At 49.9% G+C, this 22,737-nt stretch overlaps 1 protein-coding gene across 1 annotated transcript in view; it reads right to left on the reverse strand.

The window, feature by feature from the left end:
* Window positions 1-9,615: 9,615 nt before the first annotated feature.
* The window catches only part of BPIFB4 (BPI fold containing family B member 4), a 29,659-nt gene continuing 16,537 nt past the window's right edge, over window positions 9,616-22,737 (reverse strand). Inside the window, exons 10-16 of the mRNA XM_047770328.1 lie at window positions 22,586-22,639; window positions 19,823-19,993; window positions 17,578-17,645; window positions 15,845-15,887; window positions 14,155-14,218; window positions 10,764-10,840; window positions 9,616-9,639 (exon numbers count right to left, since the gene is read on the reverse strand). Of these exons, the coding sequence (XP_047626284.1) occupies window positions 9,616-9,639; window positions 10,764-10,840; window positions 14,155-14,218; window positions 15,845-15,887; window positions 17,578-17,645; window positions 19,823-19,993; window positions 22,586-22,639 (501 nt within the window). The remainder of the gene's footprint in view (window positions 9,640-10,763; window positions 10,841-14,154; window positions 14,219-15,844; window positions 15,888-17,577; window positions 17,646-19,822; window positions 19,994-22,585; window positions 22,640-22,737) is intronic.

The following is a 22,737-nucleotide window of genomic DNA, read 5'->3' on the forward strand; positions in this document are numbered from 1 at the left end:
CTGTTTTTCTCTTGCTGCCTTTAGGATCCTCTCTTTATCACTAACTTTTGCCATTTTTATTATGATGTGTCTTGCTGTGGGTCTATTTGGGTTCAGTTTGTTTGGGGCCCTCTGTGCTTCTTGTATCTTGAACCCAGTATCCTTTAGATTTGGGAAGTTTCCATCGATAATTTCTTCAAATATATTTTCCATCCCCTTATCTTTTTCTACTCCTTCTGGGATTCCTATTATGCATAGATTGGCCCGCTTTATATTATCCCATAGGTCTCTTATATTGCTTTCCAGTTTTTTGATTCGGTTTTCTGTCTGTTGACCGGATTGAGTGATTTCCATTATTTTATCTTCCATATCACTGATTCGTTCTTCTGCATTATTCATTCTGGTTTTTACTGCCCTTAGTTCGGTTTGCATCTCTGCAAATGAATGTTCTAGTTTTTCTTGGCTCCTCCTTATATTTTCTAGTTCCTTTCTGAGGGTATCTGCATTACTGTTCATATCTTCTCTTAATTCCTTCAGTATTTTCACTATTTCTCTTTTGAACTCCAGGTCTGTCAGACTGCAGAGATCTGTTTCATTGTTGACTGTTTTGGGTGAGTTCTCCTGTTGGTTTGACTGGGGGTGGTTTCTCTGCTTCTTCATCTTGCTTGTTGTTTTCTTTCTCCTGAGGGAGTTGTACTCTCCGTTATCAGGCAGTGTTTGCCTTGTCACTGCCGTGGAGTATTTCCTGAGGGCTGGCATTGTTGGTCAATCTTTTTTGAGGCAGTGTGGCTTTTCTGGAGTGTTGATGGGGCTAACAGTGTTTCTTTGAAGCAAAGGAGGACTTCCTGAGGGCAGACAGGACTGGGAGGTCCACACCACGATGGTAGCAGATTTCACTTGGTCATGCAGAGCTTGCTCTGGTGTTTTTAGGCTGTGGGGTTCTTGCAGGGGGTTGGCGGTGTTGGGTAGCTGTTCCTCAGGAGTGCAGCACCCCCTGGGGGCTGGAGCAGCTATCTGGGTCACTGAGAATCTAAGAGTCTCTTCCCTAGGGCAGCCCAACTCAGAAGGATGGCCTGAGAATGTAGGCAGATCTTTTCAGTCTGGCCAAGCTTGTTGCAGCTTTTCTGGGCTGCAAGGGGTCCTGCCTGGAGCTGGCAGTCCTATACAGCTGATCCACTAGGACACCCCCTGGGGGCTTGGGCGGGTAGCAGGGCCGTTGGAAACCGAAGAGGCTCTTCCCCGGGGCAGCCCAACTCAGAAAAACCATCCGGGAATTAGGCAGATCTTTTCACTGCCTGGCTAGGCTTGTTCTAGCTTTTCTGGGCTGCAGGCCTTTTCTCGGGGGCTGGTGGTGTTTGGTGCTACTCTGTGGAAGTGTAGCCCCTCCAAAGGGCAAGCAGGCCTGTGCAGGGACAGCCCCTGCGGTAGTAGGCTTCAGGCAATTGTTGAGGCCAGCCCTCCTGGATGGCAGGCAGCCCCAGGTCCGGCGAGAGCGTAGGGGGTTGCGGGGGTGGGGGGAGGGGATGCACTGGGAAGCACAGCTTTCAGCTAGCTAGCAGGCCTATAAGCTTGCTATGGCATGGGGGGTATTCTATGGGGACCCACCCCTTCTTCTCTCCCCTCCCCAGCATGGGCGCAGACCAGGCTCTTTTCCCAGGTTCCCTCTGATTCGGCTTTCCACTTCCCCGCCCCTAGAGTACTGCTCCCTTCCTCTGCGACAGCTTTGTTTTCTAGTCTCCCAGGCAGTCTCTGCCCCGTCAAATGGTTTCTAGACCTCCCAAGCAGTTTCTGCTCCGCCCCGCCCCCCCAGCCCGGGGACTAACCTCTGGAGCCTAGGTCTCGGTGCCCAGCCCCCACCCAGGCGTCCCCCGGCCCTTTCCCGGGGACTAACCTCTGGAGCCGAGGACTCGGTGCCCATCCCCCACCCAGGCGTCTCAATTTTTGGTGACTGTGCCCATAGTTCAGATGGTCCGTTCGGTTCTTGATCGGCTTTTCCGTACTCCAACTTACTGCTACACTCTTCTCTGCATCTGGAGATTCCTCCGGTTCGTTTGATCTTTCCCCCTTGTAAGTGACTTTCCAGGGTGCGGGATCCCTTTCTCCTCCGCAGTTCCCTTTCGGGAGCGCCCGTCCCACTCGGATTCACCTTCTCTCACTCTCCTCTTTTCTCCCGTTCTGCCCCATAATGTCACGAACTTCTTGCCATTATTGGAGTTTAGGTTCTTCTGCCAGCGATTGGTTGCTGTTCTGTGCGAGTCATTTATTCTGTAGATGTGCTTTTTGTGTGTGTGTGTGTTTGTGGGAGAGGGCGAGCGTGTCCCCCTACTCCTCCGCCATCTTGTCCTCTTCCTCTTAGGTTATTTTAAACATGCAGGTCTTACACTTCCAGCTTCCACTGAGCCTTGAGATCTCAAAGGCAGGGAGCCAAACAAATTCATCTCTGGACCCCTTGAAGCCCAGGTCACAGCCTGATCTGGAGCTGATGCTAATCAGTGAAAGAAGGAGCACCGGCTGACCTGTCCTTCTGTGATTGCCTGGGTTTCTCTGCAACCAGACATTCTCTACACGGGGGTATAGGAGAGGCCGACAGCCCCACACAGAACCAGCAGGTAGGTCATCCAGAACACTGCACCCCAGTTCTCCGCAAAGGAGGGTCCCCATCAGTCCCACACAGCCCTGAAGGAGAAGATGAGGCCCCTCACCCCTGGGTGGTGAGAAATGAGGCTCTGGAAAGAGGAAGATGGAGATAATAGATTGGAGACAGGAGTCGGAGACGGGGTGGGGGTGTAGGAGCCACTGATAGGAAGTAAAAGCAACCCCAACCGCCCCTGCAGCAGAGGGTGAATCTCCCGCCCATCAAGGTTCCTGGAGCCTCAGATGAACCAGCAATAACATCGTCCCCACCAGGGCTTTCTACTAATATCTTCCCCCATCTTTTGGGGAACGGAAGTATTGAAACCTACATGCTGTCGATTCAGCCAGACTTTGTTTTTCGGTTGGTCTGGGAGACCCGGGGCTTGCTACTCTTCCCGGGGGCTGGTGGGACTAGCGGACTGTCTGCATTACCACTGCAATCATCCACGCACCCCTTTTCTGAATAATAAATTAGCAAAACTTGTCTGGCACTTAGCACTGTTCTAAGCACTTTACGCACAGCCGCTCACTTAACCCTTATAATACCACAGAGAGGCTAAGGAACCTGCCCGTGGTCACACAGCAGTAGGTGGCAGGATTGAATCAGATATCCATCCTTTTAGGTTAAATGCCTCTTTGTGTGTGAGAGACAAAGAAGGAGAACATGAGCCGTGTACGCATTCCCTATAGAACATCTTCATCTGTCCGGAGTCAGGCTTATCAGATGTTAATATTCTAATGAAGACCAGGAGCCCCTGGAATTTCCCTTGTGATGCAGCAGGTTAAGGATCCGGCATTGCTGCAGCTGTGGCACAGGTTGCAACTGCAATGTGGTTTTGATCCCTGGCCTGGAAACTTCCACCTGCCGTGAGTGCAGCCCCACCCCCCAAGAGAGAGCAGACTCTGTCCTTCCTCTTAATGTCCTAAATGAGTTAAGTAAGCAGGTGGGATGGGCTGTCACAGGTCTGCTCTGAGGAAATCAGGTGAAGGCATCAGAGCACCTCCTCCCTCAGTCCTGCTCTCATCTCCTCCACATCAAAGTGAATGGAGTCTGTTCTGGGGCCTGGATGTCTGAAAACTTGAGGATGCCCAGCTTTAGGCAAAAGGCTGGAGCTTTGTAAATAATAACCGAATTTCCTACCATATTTAATGGGGAATGAAAGTCTAAGAATCTCCTTGAGGGCCTATGTCCCCTGTGGTCCTGAAAACTCACCTGGTTGTAATAAAAAAGAATCTCAGCATCATCTCGTCTAGGGATTTATGAGCACCCTAACTTTCCACAGATTCTAAAACAATCATGTTTGATTAATCAAAGGTCTTTATAACTGCTCTTCGGAATAATCTCTCCCATTACACAGGTGATCAAAGACAAATACCACGTTGACATTAGTCTCCGCCCAAAGAAAAGACTCACGAGGGTGTGACAAGAGGTGGCTGAGAGGTGTAGGATTTTTGCCGTGTTTGGGAGGGACAGGCTACCGCTTAAAGGAACGTCCTCTCTGCCTGCCTGGGGCTGGGCATCCACCCAGTCGATGTTGGCTAGCGTGAGCGCACAACTCTGCTGCAAAGGACAGTTCCGTTTTATGCCTGTTGTGCAAGGTGAATTTCTTTCTCTCTTTTTTTTTTGTCTTTTTGCCATTTCTTGGGCCGCTCCCACAGCACATGGAGTTTCCCAGGCAAGGGGTCTAATTGGAGCTGTAGCCACCAGCCTACACCAGAGCCACAGCAACGTGGGATCCGAGCCGCATCTGCAACCTACACCACAGCTCACGGCAACGCCGGATCCTTAACCCACTGAGCAAGGCCAGGGATTGAACCCGCAACCTCATGGTTCCTAGTCGGATTGATTAACCACTGCGCCACAATGGGAACTCCTAAGGTGAATTTTTTTTTGCTCTTTATTTTTACTTCTTTAAAATTAAAAAAATTTACCTATTTATTTTGCAATTTTAAGTTCAGTTTATTTATTTATTGAAGTACAGTTGATATACAATATTGCACTAGTTTCCAATGTCATTGTTTTAGCCTTTTTAAAAGTATAGTTGATTTGTAATGTTGTGCCAATTTCTGCTGTATGTCAAAGTGACTCAGCCATACCCCAGTGTAATTATAAATAGTGCCCCCTTTCACTCTCAGAACAGTCCCAGTCTGGATGATAAATAGTTGTGGGTTTTTGAGTTTTTGTTTGTTTTTGTCTTTTTAGGACCACACCCAAGGCATATGGAGGTCCCCAGGCTGGGGGTCAAATCAGAGCTGTAGCCACTGGCCTACACCACAGCCACAGCAATGCCAGATCTGAGCCGTGTCTGTGACCTACACCACGGCTCACGGCAACACTGGATCCTTAACCCACTGAGCAATGCCTAGGATTGAACCTGAGTCCTCGTGGATCCTAGCCCAATTTGTTTCCACTGAGCCATGATAGGAACTCCTGGATGATAAATAGTTAATAGTTAAGCCTCATGACAATCCTGTGTGGTGAGTGGGGGATGTTTGTCTTCATTTGCCAGTAGAGCACTAGCTTGGGAGCGTCACAGGCCTAAGAAAGAATTTCAGCTCTGCCACCTACATACTGCATGACGATGGGCAACTTAGCCTCTCAGAGCTTCCACTGCCTCTTCTCCAGGAGAAGAAGGATAAGTAGTCACTTCCATGCTGGTAGATGTAAGTGCCCGGCAGGTGCCCAGCACCCAAATGGCCGTGATGATGAGGAGGATGATTTCCATTTGTGGATTCAAAGGACTTCCCTTCTTGAGCTGTCAGAGGCAGACCAAGGTACCACAGTACAGACCAGATGGGCTCAGTACTGGGAGTCAAGAGCTGCTCTGTGGCCAGTGTGGCCACTCCACATTGCTTCTAGGTTGGAACCATCTGCTTAAGAATGGGCGTGCCCAGGGCTGGGATTGGTGGTAGGGTCTTGGCATCCCACCCCTAGACAGGACCCCCACACAAGCAGAGACTGGCAGGACTTGCAGGGGTACAAACCAAATGCCACTGCAAATGGCTTACCTGGGACCTGAGGCCTGGGACAAACAGGCTCTACAGGACTCTGGCAGGACCCAGCCTTCTCTTTGGATGCTTGGCCGATGCAAAACATTGAGCAGGCTGGAGGGAGGTCGTCAGGCCCAATGTTGGACCTTCCAGCCATCCCGGTGTCCCAGCCAACAGCACATGTGGCAGAATGGCCCAGTTAGCCCCCAGAAGCATGATAGTAAGAATGCTTGAGCATGTCCTTTGACGTTTGAGAAATCATAACTAGTGGGAAAATGAAACGAGTTATTTATAACCCCGAATTTCCCCCCCAAATTCAAAAATCCTCTCAAAAATTAAATAGTAGAAAAAATTAAACTTGTTGAAAGATGTGGATGTGTATTAATGTCTAAAGAAGGGGTGTGAGGGATTTGGAGGGCTTCACCACTTCCTCCTTCAGCAGAGGATCAGCAGATAGATGGGGTTGGAGAAGGGGGTGAAGGCAGATCCTGTAGGGGCCTTGTGAGCAGTGGTGAGGGGTCTGGATTTTGCTCTCCATGCCAGGAAAAGCCCATAGAAGGGCTAGACATAGAAAAGGGAGGTGATTGGCTGCATGGTTTAAAAAAAAAAAACAACAACAACTTTCTGGTCCCTGAGTGGAGAAGGGATTTTAGGTGCAAGATTGGAAGAAGGGAGACAAGTGAGGCTGGAGCTGTGGTCCAGAGGAAAGATGATGAGAGGGGGGCTAGGTTGATATAGAAATAGAAACAAATGGATGAATTAATGAGAATTTGTAGGCAGTGGCTTTCACATTGTAAGTAGGAACACAGCAGTCACAGCCGCTAGCCCTGGAATCAAGTTCCAGTCATCCTCTCGAAGCACCGCCCCTAAGGCGGGACTTCCTCCCCTCTAGCCCATCCCAATGAAGGCTGGACAGGAAGTCCCTCCCTACTTCTCTCTGAGCCCACTTCCCAGGAACGAAGGTTTACTTGTTACCAAGAAGACCAGGGGAGAAAGAGACCCTGGATTCTGGAGAGATTGTGAAGAACCCTAGAGAGGTCTCTGATGATGTGTTTCTTCTCAGAGAGGCCTTTCCTGACTGTGCAGTGGTGCCTCTCTTCCCCTCTGATATGTGTCCCTACTTATTCCCTTTATGACGCTCAAGACAATCTCAACATAGACTTTTTTCTGTATTAATTCACTTACACTTATTTCCCTTAGATCTTATTATTAAAGGTCTGTCTTATGTCCTAATAGATAAGCTTCAAGAGGGTGGAATTGGCAGCCATTAAGTGAATGAATGATGTGGCCAGGAATAAACCCAATATACTATTGAGTTACAATAAACTATTGCAAAAGAATCCAGTAGTTTAGCTCCTTAATATTTAAAAATCATTGAGAGGAAAAAATATCCTAATTGTGTAAAAGGGACTTCAGTATTTCTGTGTCTCCTCAAGGCTAAAACCTGGGATCACATAACTCTGTTAAAACTGCTCTGAATGTGACCTGTGGTTCTAAACATAGATGTGGAGCCATGTGGGAAAACAGCCTCTGCTTTTCTCTGGGAAGGATCCCTTGGGCATTCTTTTACCAACATGTCAAGTCTTCAGGTTAGCTCTCAGTTTGACTCTGATCAGAGGTTTAAAAGTTCATCAACAGAAACGGCAGCTAGAGTTGGGAGACCAGAAGGGGGAGCTCTCACATCCCAGGACAAGAGTAGAGCCTAGTTAAGAAAGGTTCCTCTTCTCTGGTAAGGAAGGACTCAGCCGACTAAATGCCATGGGCTGGTTCTCTATAGCCCTCCAACTTCCTTTTCCCCTCTAAAAAAGCGTTCTCCTTCCCTTGCCCTGCAGGGACATGCACGTTGGCTCACCATGGTTGCAGAACCTAAACTGCAGTTTCTGCTGATCCTGAATAAGCCCATCTTCTTTAAAGAACTAACTGGTAGTCTATTTGTTCTAGGTCAACTGAGGCAAAGGATCCCAAAGGCTCACACTTTAGAAATTAGTACTAACCACAGCAAGCGCTTACTGTGTGCCAGCCTCAGGGCTGAGCACCTCAGAAAAATGGTCTCATTTAAACAGCCTTACCCTCATCTTAGAGAGTTATTATTATTATTATCATCCATTTTACAGGTGGGAAAACTGAGGGTCAGAAGGCTAAGGGCCTCATCAAGTCAACCAAGTGATAGTGATAGAATGTGAAACCCATTCCAAACGTCTTGCTCTTTAATGACCTCCTGATGTCAGAATCGAGACTGGTGATGTGTAAGCAGTCCTGTGGCAGGAGAACCTCTCTATAAAATGCTGTCTGCTTTTAATTGAAGAGCTTGGCCGTTTCCCTCACCGTCCAGCAGACTGGGTTTCCAGGAGCCCTGGAGCGGTGGCTGGGGAGCAGTTGCTCTGAGCGGACAACACATGGCCAGGGTCTAGGTTTCACTAGATGTATAGTCATTGGGCTTTATTCCTAGGAACCAAGGGCTTGCTTATAAAGAACCAATTTGGGAGCTTCCTTGCTCATTTTGTGGGCTGCAGCTGCATCTGTACCTCCCCAACTTGGACCTGAAGGCATGAGATGCCTGGCATTTCTGCAGAATCTCTATGGCAACGAGAGCCTTGCTGAACCTCATCTACATCTCCCGCCTCACTTACCCAAGAGGGAGAGCGTGGAAGACCTTCCTGTGCTCACCAGCATACCTGGTTTTCCTTTCCTCCCAAGCCTAGGAAAGGATCACATTTCCCCGCCCCTTGAGAGCAATGCAGGGTCATGTGACCCACTTTGGCCAATGAAGTCTGAGTGGAAGCGATGTGCCCCTCTTCCTGGTAGAAGCCTGGAAGTGCTGGTGCTTGACTCTTTATGCTGTCTTTGCTTTAGGGACTGCGCAGCTTTGGGGCCAAATCTAGCCAAGGGATCACCACCCTGCAGGTTATGAACAGAGGCAGTGTGGTGAGTGGAGAGGGCATGGGCCCTGCGGCTAAACCATCAGGTTCAAACCCCAGCTCTGTTACTTTGCAGCTGTGTGACCTTGGGCAAATCACTGAATTTCTCGGTGCCTCAGTTTCTCCACCTGAAATGTAGGGACCATCCTAGTACCTACCTCATGGTGCTCCCATGAGGCTGAGATCAAGTTCCAAAGCCTCAGCCCAGGGCTCAGCAGGGAGCAAGCACTCAACAAACAGCTCTCAGGAGGATGGAGCAGGAGGGTATCTTTTTGTGGCCCTTTCTTCTCTCCCCTGGGACCTGAGAGGCACTCATCCACCCTTCTGGGCAAGTGACATGCTGGGAACACAGAGAGGAGGGGGAGGGGAGAAGGCAACTGAAAGCCAAGAAAGGAGAAGAGACCCTTGTTATCTTGGCATGTGGGAGTTAGGCTAGAAGGCAGTTCCTCTGGCAGCGGGCAGTCTGATGACTTTGAACTTGCTGCTTCTGGGTCCTGGCCCTCCCCAGAGGCTGAAGAGTGGGCGATGGGAAGGAGGAGGCACTGAGACAAGGGATCAACCAAGGCCGGCACTGAAGAAGGCAGCGAGGACTGAATGAAGGCCCCGCCCTGTGCATCCTCAGGGTCCTCAGAGACATCTGGCATTTTTGTCATGAACTGAACCAAACCACCCTTCGTGCGCTCTAGCAACATCTACCAGGATCCCCAGTGAAGGCTTGGAAGAAACACTGAGACCCTGAGCAAGGGTCCTTTGAGGAGACTCACCCCATCTGCAGGGAAAGTGGAATTTTTTTTTTTATTGAAAGCAAGACGTACGCAGGGTGGGTACCAGCGTGGAGTCGGAGAGGTCTCGGTCCTCCAGGTGACCTCCTACCCCCTGCCGGGGTCCGACCATGGATGGGATTATTTGCCAATAGGGCCAAAGGCTGGGTCCTTTCTCATGGTCAGGGTAGGTGAGAAGAGGGGTGGAAGGATGGGGAGGGACCCTAGGTGGGGCTGAAGGGACGTGGAGCTGGGCACTGTGACAGGCTGAGCCTTTCCAGGGATGGTTCTGGCTTCTTTCAGGGCTGCAGCAGCACCTCTGCCTCTGTCATTCAAGTACTCAGCACCAGAAGGTCCTTGGGAGGCAGAAAGAGAACCCAGTTAGTGGGTGGGGTGGTTTCTGGCCGTAGCCTCAGCAGACAGTTGCCTGCCTTCAGAGCAGGCAAGTCACATTTCTCAGCAGCAGTAATTCTGCACAGCGGAGACAACTGGGGCCTGAGAATCACCCTGGCTGTGTCATTAGCTTGCCCTGTACAGGGGCTCATGGGCAAGACACTTCCCTCCCTGCCCCTCATCTCCTTCTTTTCCAAACTAAGAGAAGCAGGCCTGAGCCCCTCTCCATGCGCTTCCCAAATCCAGTTTTCATAATTAAAAATGTCACAACAAAATAAATAATAAAAGTAATAGACTTAATCCACGGAACAAAATAAATACCCATGCATCCTTACTGAGTAATGAGTAAATAAATAAATGAGAGAGAAGAGATGGCTTTTCTTCACAGCAGAATTCCAACTAATACATGTGAAAGGAATTACAGAAACGGCAAATCACCACTGAGCAAACAGCCCAGTAATAACTGTTGCAGGCAAGGACCATCCATCCATGTACACCAAAATAATGGGGAGAGAGTATGATGAGGAACAGGATGTTTGCAGAGTCACGAAGTATCTCCCCATGAGATATTTATTAGTCACAAAAATAAAAATAGTAACTTAAACAGAGGAGTCTGGCAGGAACCACCTTAACCACAAAGTCAAAGCGAACATCGCCAGGAATGAGATGCTGACATCATGTGCCCCAACACGGTGCGCTGAGAAGGGCGGGACATCATTGGTGGCGTTCTTGCCAAACATACAGGACCTCAATCTCATTGCGAGGAAATATCAGGTCCAAATTGAGGGACATCCCACAAAAAGGGCCAGACTCATCAGAAATGCCAAGGTCATCAAACACAAGGAAAATTGAGGAACTGTCACAGATGGAAGGCCACTAAGGAGACGTGACAACCAAAGGCAAAGTGGAATCCTGGATCCCAAACCAGACAAATGCAGATCCGGTGATGGTGACACCACAGCAGGAACTCCAGCCCCATCCTTTAAAGGAAGAGGCCCCTGTGGCCCCACCCTTCATCCTCTTTCTCCTCCCTCCTCCTCTCCTGGCTGCATCAGGCAAAGCAGAACAAAGCAAGGTCTCCCCTTACCTCCAAGATGTCGATGTCTGCATTGCTGAAGTCGATGTTGAGGATTTTGGGGAGAGGGACACCAGAACCCAGCACGGCTATGGAGAAAAAAAAAAAAAAAGTCAACTATAGTCAGTGTGGCCAAGAGGTGTGGTCTTCCAGAAGCCACCAGTATTTTCAAGAAGATGAGCCATTTCTTTGATGCCTCTAGGCTTTGGTCCTTGCAGGTCCTCCTGCCCCAGCACACTCCCTCACCCTTGCCTGCCTGCTGAATTCTGAGCTTCCCTGAGCCTCGGGATGTCACCTCTATGAAGCTTCCTCCACCCCAGGCCAAGCATCTCCGGGCTGCCACCACTCTTCCCAAACAACCCCATTAGAGAAATCATAGCATATTAATCCCCTTTCTCTGCAGCTGTCACCTCCACCAGATTATGAGTTTCTTTGGGCGAGGACTCTGTCCCCAGCATCGCCCAGCCCCAGGCGGGGCCCAGAGGAGGAGACAGGTATTTGTTGAATGAAGGTGTGGGAGGATGCAGGTGGGGCCTCAGCAAGTGACCACCAAGTACTGCTTGGTTTCAACTGTCAGGGCCTAAGCAGACCTGCTGGCTAATGTTCTAGAAAGAAAGAAGGAAAAGAGGAGATGAAAAAGGGAGGCAGGAAACAGCAGGTGGGGGGAACAGGATTGAGCGTGGTTGAACAGACTTCCTGACTCCAGCAGGATCTTTTTTTTTTTTTTTTTGTATTTTTAGGGCTGCACCCACAGCACATGGAGGTTCCCAGACTAGGGGTCTAATCAGAGCTGTTGCTGCCGGCCTACACCAGAGCCACAGCAACGTGGGATCCGAGCCATGTCTGTGACCTACACCACAGCTCACGGCAACGCCAGATCCTCAACCCACTGAGCAAGGCCAGGGATTGAACCCTCACCCTCATGGATACTTGTCAGGCTCTTAACCCACTGAGCCACACTGGGAACTCCTCTAGCAGGATCTTTCAGAGACTTAAGGGCATTGTGAATCTACCCCAAAGGATTCTATTCAGTATTTCCCAAACTTTCTTGGCCACGGAAATCTTTTCTCAGAGTATTTTGTGGGACTAGTTTTCTACAGAATCAATTTTGGGAATCATGGATCTAACCCAATCTCTCACTTCTGAGAATAGTAAACTGCACTATAGCGAGACTAAGGGACTTGCTGCCAAGTTCAAAGCACCTCTTCGAGGCCACGCCAGGACAGGAATCTCCACATCTTGGCTCCCAGGTCAGCCCAGCCCAGCCCCTGACATCATCCTCTCCTGCCAGGGAATGAGCATAAGCTTGGTGACCAGTGCTTTTCTGTGAACCCGATTCTGCCTCCTCTGGTGACAGTTCCCAGAGTAAGGATCTGCTTGACATCGAGAGCTCTCCAAACGAACCCAGCTGGCAGAGCTGATAGCACCCTGCTTCACCCTCTCTTCCAGGAAGCGGAACTGGGGAGAGAAAGGTCGGAGCCCAGCAGCATGAGGGCTGGAGACCAAGGTTTCCAATCATAACGAGGTGACTGATGGGGCCAGTGTCCCAGCCTCCAGGGGCTTCATAGTTCAACGAGTGGCCGCAGAGAGGAGGCACCACACTCAGTCTGTTCTAGTTATCAAGTTAGGCAAGTAAACCCTGCTACAATGTGGCTGCCTAGGGGGCAGATTCTAGGTTAAGAGGTTTGGGATAACTGTAAGAACAACTTTAGCTTTCTCTATACTGATTGAATTTCTTTCTTTTTTTTTCTTTTTTTAGGGACATACCCGAGGTATACAGGAAGGTCCCAGGCCAGGGGTCAAATCAGAGCTACAGCTGCCAGCCTATGCCACAGCCAGAGCAATGCCAGATCCGAGCTGCAACTGTGACCTATGCTGCACTACAGCAATGCCAGATCCTTAACCCACTGAGCAAGGCCAGAGACTGAAACTGCATCCTCCTGGTTACAAGTCAGGTTCATTACCACTAAGCCATGACGGGAACTCCTTTTTTTTCCTTTTTGAGGCTGCACTTGCAGCATATGGAAGTTTTCAGACTAGGGGTCGAATGGGAGCTGCACCTGCCAGCCTATTCCACAGCCACAGCAATACCAGATCCAAGCTGCAGCTGCAAAGTATACCATAGCTTGTGGTAACGCCGGATCCTTAACCTGCTGGGCAAGGCCACGGATCAAACTTGCATCCTCATGAACACTCTGTTGGGTCTTAACCTACTGAGCCACAACAGGAACTCCCTAACTTTTTTTTTTGGCTGCACCTGCAGCAGGCAGAAGTCCTAGGGCCAGGGAATCAAACCCGTGCCACAGCAGTTACGATGCCATATCCTTAATGACTAGGCCACCAGGGAACTCCCCTGACTGAAATTTTTATAATAATAATGTATGCATATAGTCCCTTATAACTAAAAGTACACAAATTAAACAACAAATACACAATTAAAAATAAGTTAGGAAGACAACCACATGAATATATTTAACAATACTGAACTGTGCATTTAAAAATGGTCAAGAACGTAAATTTTATGTTATGTATATTTTACCACAACTAAAAAGAAACATACAAAAATTTCCAGAAATATCTTGGACTGTATTTTAAAAAATAGAGAAAGAAGAGTTTAGAAGGAAATATACCCAGATGTTGGGATTAATTGCTTCTGGGAGGTGAGGTTTTCTTTTCTAAACTGTTCAGGACTTTCTAAAATGTACACAATAATTTTCATCTATAATCAGAAGTTTGCATAGATAATCAGAAAAATCAGCCAAATCAGGGGAGGAAATATAGCAAAAGCAGAAAATAAGGATGTTAATGGAAGTCATTTGCATGTTCATGGACTTCAAACGTAACATTTGCATTCAGAGGCTGAAATAAATAAGCTTAGACTGAAGTTCTCAGAATACTATTGATGGGAGTTCCCCGGTGATAGCAGGATAAGGATCCAGTTTTGAATCTGCTGTGGTACCGGTTTGATCCCTGGCCTGGAAATTTCCACATGCCACAGATACAGCTGAAAGAAAGAAAGAAGGAAGGAAGGAAGGAAGGGAAAGAAAGAAAGGGAAAAAAAGAAAGAAAAGGAACTACTATTGAGGTAAAAGAGCTATGCACAAAATATGCCCCACAGGAGTCCCCACTGTGGAATAATGTGATCAGTGGCGTTTCTGCAGCTCCAGGATACAGGTTTGATCCCTGGCCCAGCATGATGGGTTAAAGGATCTGGTGCTGCCTGCAGCTGCAGCATAGGTTGCAACTGTGACTTGAATCTGATCCCTGGCCCAGGAATTCCATATCCCAGGGAAGGGGGAGAGGGCATTAAAAAAAAAAAAAAAAAAAAAAAGGCTCAACAAACCAATAACCACCCAGTCCTCAAGTCACATGCTCCCAGAGAGGCCCTGACACCTGCTCTCACCATTCATCGCGGGCATGAACGCCAGGTCAAAGATCTTCCCGACCAGCACCTCCATGAGGCCGACCTGCAGTGGAAGGACGAAAAGGCAGTGGTTGGCTCAGATCCGAAGGGATCCTTGAGGCCCTGACCTGTGATCAGAGATGAAGCTGCACAGCTGCCCCTGGAGAATATGGGAGCTGGAGAGCCCCTGGGATTCTGGAGCCACCAAGCCACTAGCCCCAAGGTGCACCTGGTCTACCTGCTCCCTGTGCAGATGGGGAGGCTGAGGCCCGGAGGGAGGCAAGTATTGGTCCGAGGCTCGCGGTAAGGCTCAGGTCTCCCTGGCCATGATGATGAAGCCACAATGGTGGCTCAGAAGTCCCTGAGGCTCTGCAGCCAGCACTTCAGGTTCCCACTCCAGCTCAGCCTCCATGGGCCTTTGGGCAGGTTCCTTCACCTCTCTGACCCTCAGTTTCCTTGGCTCTGAAATGGGCCAGCAAGCTTCGCTTGCATGATGGTGAGAGGATCATGTAAAATGCTTGGCCTTGAGTCTTTTCATATATAATCTCTCTTCTGTAAACCTTGGTTTCTACATCTGCAAGTGGGACTAGGTAATTCTTACTTCATAGGGTGCTTGTCAAAACCCAACTTAAGTTCCTCTGTGTCAAATACCTGCCGCGGTGCGGTGCCACGTGGCACCACAGTGACAAGACCTTGGACCTTAGATCCCAGCACTGCTTCTTACTGGCTCTGTGACCTTAGGCAAGTCCCTTAACTTCTCTGTGTTTGAGTCTCTTTGGGAAGTGAGCTAAAAATTGCACCCAATCGTAAGTTTGTTTTGAGGATGAAATGAGAAAAGTTTGCTACAAAAAATACTAAAAGCCTGATTTAGTGCCTGGTGCCAATCCCTGTTGTTCAATAAATATTCACTGATTTCACATTAACTATTGGCATCTTTTTCCACTGCCCTTCTCTGGGCACCAGTCTCTCCATTTATAAAATGAAGCTCATCACACCAATGCCAGGGCTTGTTTCGGTGAGAAAAGCCTCCAAACGAGCAACAGAGTGGGTTTGCCTGTCTCTGCACAAGTGGGAATCTGACCCAAGCTTGTCCCAGAAAGCAAGCATCTATTTCATGATCAATTTATGAAAGAAAATGGCATTTGTGACGCTTTAGGTGGGGTAGGGGACTTGAGAATGAACAAAAGAGATGTAACAGGACCAAATTCTAGAATAGGAGCATCTTAGATTCAGAGATCCTTAGAAAAGCAGAATTCCAGAATGTGGGGATCAAAGGGGGGTCGGACATAAATCTAAACCTGTTTGCTTTACAAATGAGGACACTGGCTCAGAGGGGGTTGGTGTTGCCAAGAGTCACTAACAAAGCTGAGCCCCCTGATCCAGGGAGGGAGGGGGCCCCAAAGGACATGGCTGCCCCCATTGCCCCCCACCCTGGGGTGGAGGAATTTGGGCCAAGTGATCTCCCTGAGGGCAGTCAGTTGAAATGGGACACCATAGGCGGAGGAGCTGGGAGCCTGGGCTACTGCCCCCCACTCACTTTGTAGGCCTCAGTTTGTCCATCTATAAAATGAGGCCTGACAGCACTGGTGCCAATCAAGGCTTTGGAATTCATGGACACCCCAGGCCCCCCACCAGCCTCGCACGGGTGCAATTCCCAGGTCTCACTCTGGGGCTTGAGCTTGGTACTTACGTCAAAATTGCCCACATTTGAGGTTCTGAGGTTGAGGCTGGTCCTGCGGATACAGAAACCGCTTATTAGAAGCAGGAATTGCCTGAGAATCCTAAGGGGCTCACATTTCAATCAATTATCAGAAGCCTGTCCACCAACTTCCTCACGGAGGCCTCTCTCCATCTGAGGGATTCACAGGAATAAGACTGGCCTCCACTATGTACCAGAACTTGTGCTACACATAAGGCTCACATCACAGCTGTGCGTCCTTGGCAAATACATGACCTCCCTTAGCCTCAGTTTCCTCCTCTGCAGAGTGGGTGGCTGCAGGGATTAATGAGATCATTCAAGCAGGGCCCTTAGAGTCACGCCTGGTACATGGTGATTCCCACTCACGCCTGAGCGATTGCCGCTGCCTCATTTGCTCCACCAGCAGTCCCATGGGAGAGGAACTGGAGGCTCCCGGGGAACTGGGCAGGGCCATGGAGCTGGGGAGGGAAAGCCCTGGCCTCGCTATTCACAGCTGCTGTGCTATTCTAAGTGGGGAGGCCCGAGGCCTGGGTTCAAGGTCTTGCTCTGCCCTGAGAGGGCTTTAGTCTCACTGCATCTGAACCTTACCTGCAAATAGTCCTACCCAAGAGAGGCTGGACCAGACCCGCTCACAGGGCAGAGACATGATGGAGGGATTGGCGTCCGGCAGGAGAGCAACAGTGAGGCCTCTTCTCAGGGGAAAGGATCCGGCTTTGGAATGTTGGACTCCTTCCTGATTCCCACTCCCATCCTCTTTTCCCCTAGACCGCTCCACCCACAAACTCTTTCCTGAGCCTGGAAGTTTGCCCACTCCAGGCTCTACTCACTGCAGGAAACCCCAGCTCTTCACCTGGCTGGACACTGCTTCCCACCCAGGCCTCAGTCTCAGACCTTAGAAACTCCTGAATGGCTCTGATTAGCATCATATCACAAGGTACCTTACAAAGCACTAGGGATGTGCTGACAGATTTGCATACAAACTCATTTCTCTGGAAGTGGGAAGAATCACAGACATGGGTCATTGCCAAGAATTAAGTGAATTAAGCCACATGGAAGGTGTAGCTGAAAGCCTGGCACTTAGACCACATGCACTAAATAATATTCTGTTATTATGCAGTGATACTCTCCTATGTGGTAAAGACAGTGATACCCATTTTCAGATGAGAAAACGGAGTTTCAGAGCCAGGACATCACTTGGCTTACATCACACAGCCAGTCGGTGGTCACATTCGGATGTGAATCCATACTGCATGGCTCCATGGCCTGTGCTTATAACTATTCAATGCAGCTTCAGCTCAGACAGATCAGAGTTGGCTCACAGCCCCTCTCTGTTCTCACATTGTGGCCTTGAGTAAGTAAACCCACCTCTCTGAGCTCTAGTTTTCTCCTCTTTAAAAGGGGAGTATAGCCCCGACTCCACAGGGCTAAAGTGAATAAGACATGGAGGTACCCAGGGCAGAGCCTGGCACACAGCCACTGCAGCATCATAACTGCCCATGTTTTGTCGCGGTAGGTCCTTTCCTGAAGCTCACAGCTCCACCCATCCTGCCCAGCTGGTGCCGGGGGTCTTGCAGTCACAGCCCATTTCCCCCTGTGCAGCCCCCTGGATGCACCCCGACAGCCATGCCCTCCCTGGTCCCTCAGTGAGGTGGCACCAGTCACAGTGGCACCTAAGAGGCCTTTCTGAGGAGCGGGAGCCAGAGGCAGCAGACAGACTCGCTTACTTGTCCAGCTTGGCGTCGATCATGAGCTTATCATTCACCACGGAAAACATGGCCAAGAGTTCTGTGTCCTGGAGGAAAGAGAAGGTGAATGGAGTGGTGTCCACACTGGCCGTGGCGTCACACCCTGGCCGTGGCTTGCTCGAGGCTCACGGTGCGGCCCCCAGTAACGCTCACCGTGTAATGGATTTTCCCCACTTCCGCAGGGAAGGAGCTGGGAATCATAAATTGCCTTCCTTAACTGCTGTGCCCAAGTGAGTCACGTCAAGGGCTGGGACAGTCCTCAGAAAGACAGTTGTCACAGGAAGCCAAGAAGGTCAGGGGGTGTTCTTCCAAGTTTCTCTGAGCGGGCTCAGAGGGCATGGGCGTGGCCTGCAGCCCAAAAGCCGGGTTCAGACCAGCCATTGCAGATGGGATTGGCCATCAGCACTGTCAATCATAACTGCCCCGCCCCATCTCAGTACCGGGGTACAAAAGGTCCACACTTTCAGATTCGGAAGCCTAGTTGTAGGGAGGTCCGTCTTTGCCTCTTTGCCCTTCCTGCCCCCCCCCCAGTAAAATAAAGCAAATGTTCTTATGGAAAAAAAGAAGCCCCAAACACATTCAGGTGATGTTATTAGTTAACAATAATTGGGGTGACGGAGAAGAAGCAGGGGTGGAGGATGCTCATGGCAGGGACCTACACAGGCTCTGGAAACCATCCTGGGGAAACAGGTCTGAAGGATATGGAGGAGTTGGCCAAGTGGAAAAGAGGACGTGAGAGTGATCCAGGCAGTAGGAAGGGCGTGTGCAAAAGTGCTGAGGCAGGAAAGAGATTAGCGGAGGGGCAGAGAGCGAGGAGTGAGAGGACTTCCGGAGACTGGCGTGGGGGCGGGGCCAGACCAGGCTGGCAATTGAGGGCGAGAGGTGTCAGGGCTGATCCTGGGGGCAGTAGGGGTCACAGCAGGGTTCTGAGTTGGAGCAAACGTTTGGACTAATTGATGGAAAAAATCTCCGCCCAGTAAGGACTAATCCACAAGGGCCTGGATCAGGGGCCGCCATCCCCACTCCTGGGTGAGCATCGGCCTTTTACCTCTCGTCTGACTACGCCCTGGAGTGGAGTCTGCCCTGGCTCCAGTCCAGAACACCCACCCCCCAGACTAGAGGTGGCTCACGTGGTCTCCAGCCCAGAGAGGAGGGACCGGGAAGACACAGCAGATGCGACAGAACCTAAGCCTCTCAGCCTGAAGCATCCACAGTGGAGCGGGAAACGGCACTCAATCCAACTTAACACATTCCTCCCGCAAATATTTACTGAGCACCTACTAGGTGCTGGGTCCCGTGCCAGGCTCCTTACAGTGGATAAGCCAGCTTGTGTCTCTGCCCAGTAACAAACTAACAAACACATGCATTTAATCATGTCCTGTTGAGGCTATGAGCAGAATAAAGCCTGGGAGGCAGACGGGAGGGAGGGGTGGGGGTGTTTGAGACAGGTGGTCTGGGAAGGCATCTCTGAGGAGGTGACCTCTGAGCAGAGACCTGATGGAAGGGAGGGAGTGGGCCACGCAGATGCCTGGGGGAGGAGTATTCCAGGCAGAGGGAACAACACGTGCAAAGCCGGGGGGGGCTAGGGGAGTGGGGGCTGTGCCTGGCATGTTGGGAGAACACCAAGGAGCTGAAAGGTGGCTGGGAATTGCTCTGGAAGGACTCTGTGGACCATTGTTAGGGGAGTAGCTTTTGTTTCAGGCTTGAAAGAAAGCCTTTTGATCGGAGAAGTAACGTGATTTTAAGAGGATCCCCCTCCATGAAATAAGTGTGGAAATTGTTGTGTTTATATCTTTCCCCTACTAGGTACCAGGAACAAGAAAGCCAGAACCATCTGTCTTCTTTGCCCTTTCTCCAGCCTCTAGTAGAAAACATAACACCTAATGGGTGCTCAATAAATACTGCTGAACGAATGACCAAGGACTAATTTGATACACGACCTGTGAGAATAATAGCAGCCAACATTTCTGGAGCCTTCCAAGTACATCAGGTACTTCTCTGAGCATCTCACCAATGCCCTGCTGCCACCCCCATGATGGTACAGGAGAAAATCAAGCCCAGAGAGGGGCATGACTCGCCCAAGGTCACACAGCAAGAAGTGCTTAAAGCCTGGATTTGAATCAGATCATCTGGCCCCCAAACTGGACTTGTAGTCACTGTGGTGGGGACCGTGGGGGTTTGAAGGAGACTCCTGGGGACCAGGCAGCTACCCGCTCCCACTCACCACGTCGATGAGGCAGATGGTGGTCTCGACGTCATTGGGCTGGGAGACCATGATCTCAGAGGTGGCAAACACCTTCACCAGCGCCTGGTCCTTCTGCAGTGTCACTGTAGGTGGGTTGGGCACCTGGATCCTAATGGTGAGGGGGCGGGACTCGGGATACTGCTGGAATACCTGTGGGTGGACACCGGGCTGGGGTGAGGGGGGCCCTTGGTGGTGTGGGGGGGAGGTGTGCTCAGAGTGTCGTCAGCCAACCTCTAAGCACATAGCGTGGGGTCCCACCCTGGATACCATCAGACTCAAGAACATTGCTGAGTCCTACAAACCAGGTGTCAAGCCTCCACCCACTGTGGCGTTTGGCCAGAGGGCTGCCTTCTCCTGGCTGCTCACACTGAGTTACCGTGAGACTTCTACGTGATCAGGCCAGCAAAGCTTCAGACCCCATGCCTGACAGGTAGAAATGCTCAAAACCTGGTACTTAGTGGGATCATGCGGTGGGTGGGTGGCGGGGCACTGGGCCTGGTGCTGGACATTCATGATTTCATTGACACATCACAATGCCATAGGGTATTTTTTCCATGTTACAGATGAGGAAACTGAGGCAGGGAAACATCGAGCACATTTTCCAAGGCCAACAGGAGAGTTGAGGCCAGGTCTGCGTGACTCAGAAGCCTAGGACCTCTCTCCCCTCCCACTGACTCTGGATTCCCCACCTGGAATGAGAAAGTCCGCAATTTGGAGTGTCTCGCAGTGACATCCCAGAGCAAGGTACAGCCTGCCCCACCCACCTGGATTTGCTGGGGTCTCCAGAGACCCACAGCAGGAGGGATCGGAACCCATTTGCTGCAAACTAATTCCCCCAAAGTTAATTCGCCAAAGGGACAATGCATCAAATAACCAGCTTCCCATATTTGCTAAATAACTGATTTACCAAAAAGTCTATGTTAAGGAACACTTTTTCTCAAATATATGAAATGAGCATAAATATATGGGGAAAACCACAAAGTTACTTTAAAAAGAAACCAATTTAAATGTAACTTTTAGGCAGTGCTGTGCCTGGGCAGGGCAGCAGGGTGGGTCCTGCTCCCAAGAAGATTCTATTCATTTTCTTGAACACAAAGCAAAATTCTTTTGGATAAGCTCTTGGTCTAACAGCAAATCTATTTATTCATCCAACTTGGCACTCAGTGGACTTACCTTTTGGCAGATTGGCTTTCAACCAGTCAATGATTTGGTGCATTGGCTTGTCACAAAAGGATTTTCTGAACACTTCCCCAAAGGGACCTGGTTTACCAACCACCTCCACTCCAATCTGCAGAATCTCTGAGAATTAGCAATACTGCCTTCACAGGGACCCTGAGAAGTCACCTTGAACTCTCACCATAGCAGCCAGGAGACCCTGGATGACCATTCCAGCTGTAGGGTCAAGCCTCGCCTGGTGACTCTGCCCCAGCCTGGGTATCCAGGAGACATTCCTCTTTGTCTAGCCTGAATCCTCTCTGCTGAAGAACCAGCCCCATATGAAGGCCCCAAACCCTGCTCTAGCTCAGCTGTGCTGTTGCCATATCATGTGGCTGCTCTGAGCCTATTTCCCCATCTGTAAACTGGGTTGCTCATCCTTTCTGGCTCCATGGACGGAGGGATGATTAGCATCAAATGAAAGAATGAATTTTTTAAAACTATCATGAACCATAACGTGCAGTACACATGAGAAGTGGTCCAATACCTAAAAGGTCCTGTCGATTGAAGGGTCCACCTGCCTCCTGGAGATGCCACAGTGGCTGACATTAGCAATGGTGCCCTGCCATTCAGATTTCAACCACACGAGGGCGATAGTGACCATTTCTTGAGTTTGGTCTCCTTTCCTGCCTCCTTTGAATTCCACCCAGGACCAGGCGGAGATTTTTTAAATGTCTAAAATGGCTAGAAATTACAGCAATGCTTTGCAGTTGTAGGAATCTCCTTGCTTCCAGGTGCAGGGTAGCAGGCCTGGGACCAGAGCTGGGGTGAGAACTGGGATGAGAGAGGCTTTTGTTCTAACTGGGTGTGGTGGCTAATCCAACAAGATTTCATTTGTGTTTTTGTTTTTTTTTTTAAATAATGTTAAAAGAAATAAAGTAATTTGTTGTTATTAACAAGAACAGTCATGGTCAAGATTTATCAAATGCCTACTCTAGGCCTAGGTTCAAATCCTAGGTCCATAAGCCATCCTGAGGTGGGTATGTGGCCCATTTTCCAGATGAGAAAACTGAGGCTCGGAGAGACATCATTTCCCAAAGGGAACATGCTGAGTTGGAATTCAGATTCATGTCTGTCTGCTCCACAGACCTGGCTCTTTCCCTCTAGGCCTCCACACACCCTCATGTGCCGGGTCAGCATCTTTACATGCATTATCTCATTCATCGCTTTTGCTCTCCTGGATGAATCTGTATGATAGGTATTAGCAGCTTTTTTTAACAGATGAGGAAACTAAGGCTCAGAGATGTTAAGATTCTTGCCTAAAGACATGCAGCCCGGAAGTGGCCTAGCTGGGATTAGACCTGTGCAGGCCAGGCCACTGCGAAAGCTCAGGTTCCTGCCACCTCAACCATCTGTGCTCCCCACCTCCTAGGGGTCTGGCCTCCAAGCCTTTGTCACTGCAGCCCCAAGGTGGGGTTGGGGGAGCACCCCACCCTGAAGCTGAGTGTCTTCCTTTCCTACCCAGCTCCGGGGACAGCAAGAGGGAGCGTGAAGCCAAAGACATGGGGATGCACCAGGCTTCTGTACCTTGGGAATCAGGGCTCCCAGTGTGGACGTGGTGAGTGGAGGAAGCTCTTCAAACTGCAGGAAAAGAAGAAGGGTTATGTGAGTCCCTGAGGCAATGGGGACAGACAGGAGTTGCTAACACAGTGGTTAAACTCCTGGAGTTCCTGTTATGG

Source organism: Phacochoerus africanus, chromosome 3 (assembly GCF_016906955.1).
Source record: "Phacochoerus africanus isolate WHEZ1 chromosome 3, ROS_Pafr_v1, whole genome shotgun sequence".
Taxonomy (NCBI): Eukaryota; Metazoa; Chordata; class Mammalia; order Artiodactyla; family Suidae; genus Phacochoerus; species Phacochoerus africanus.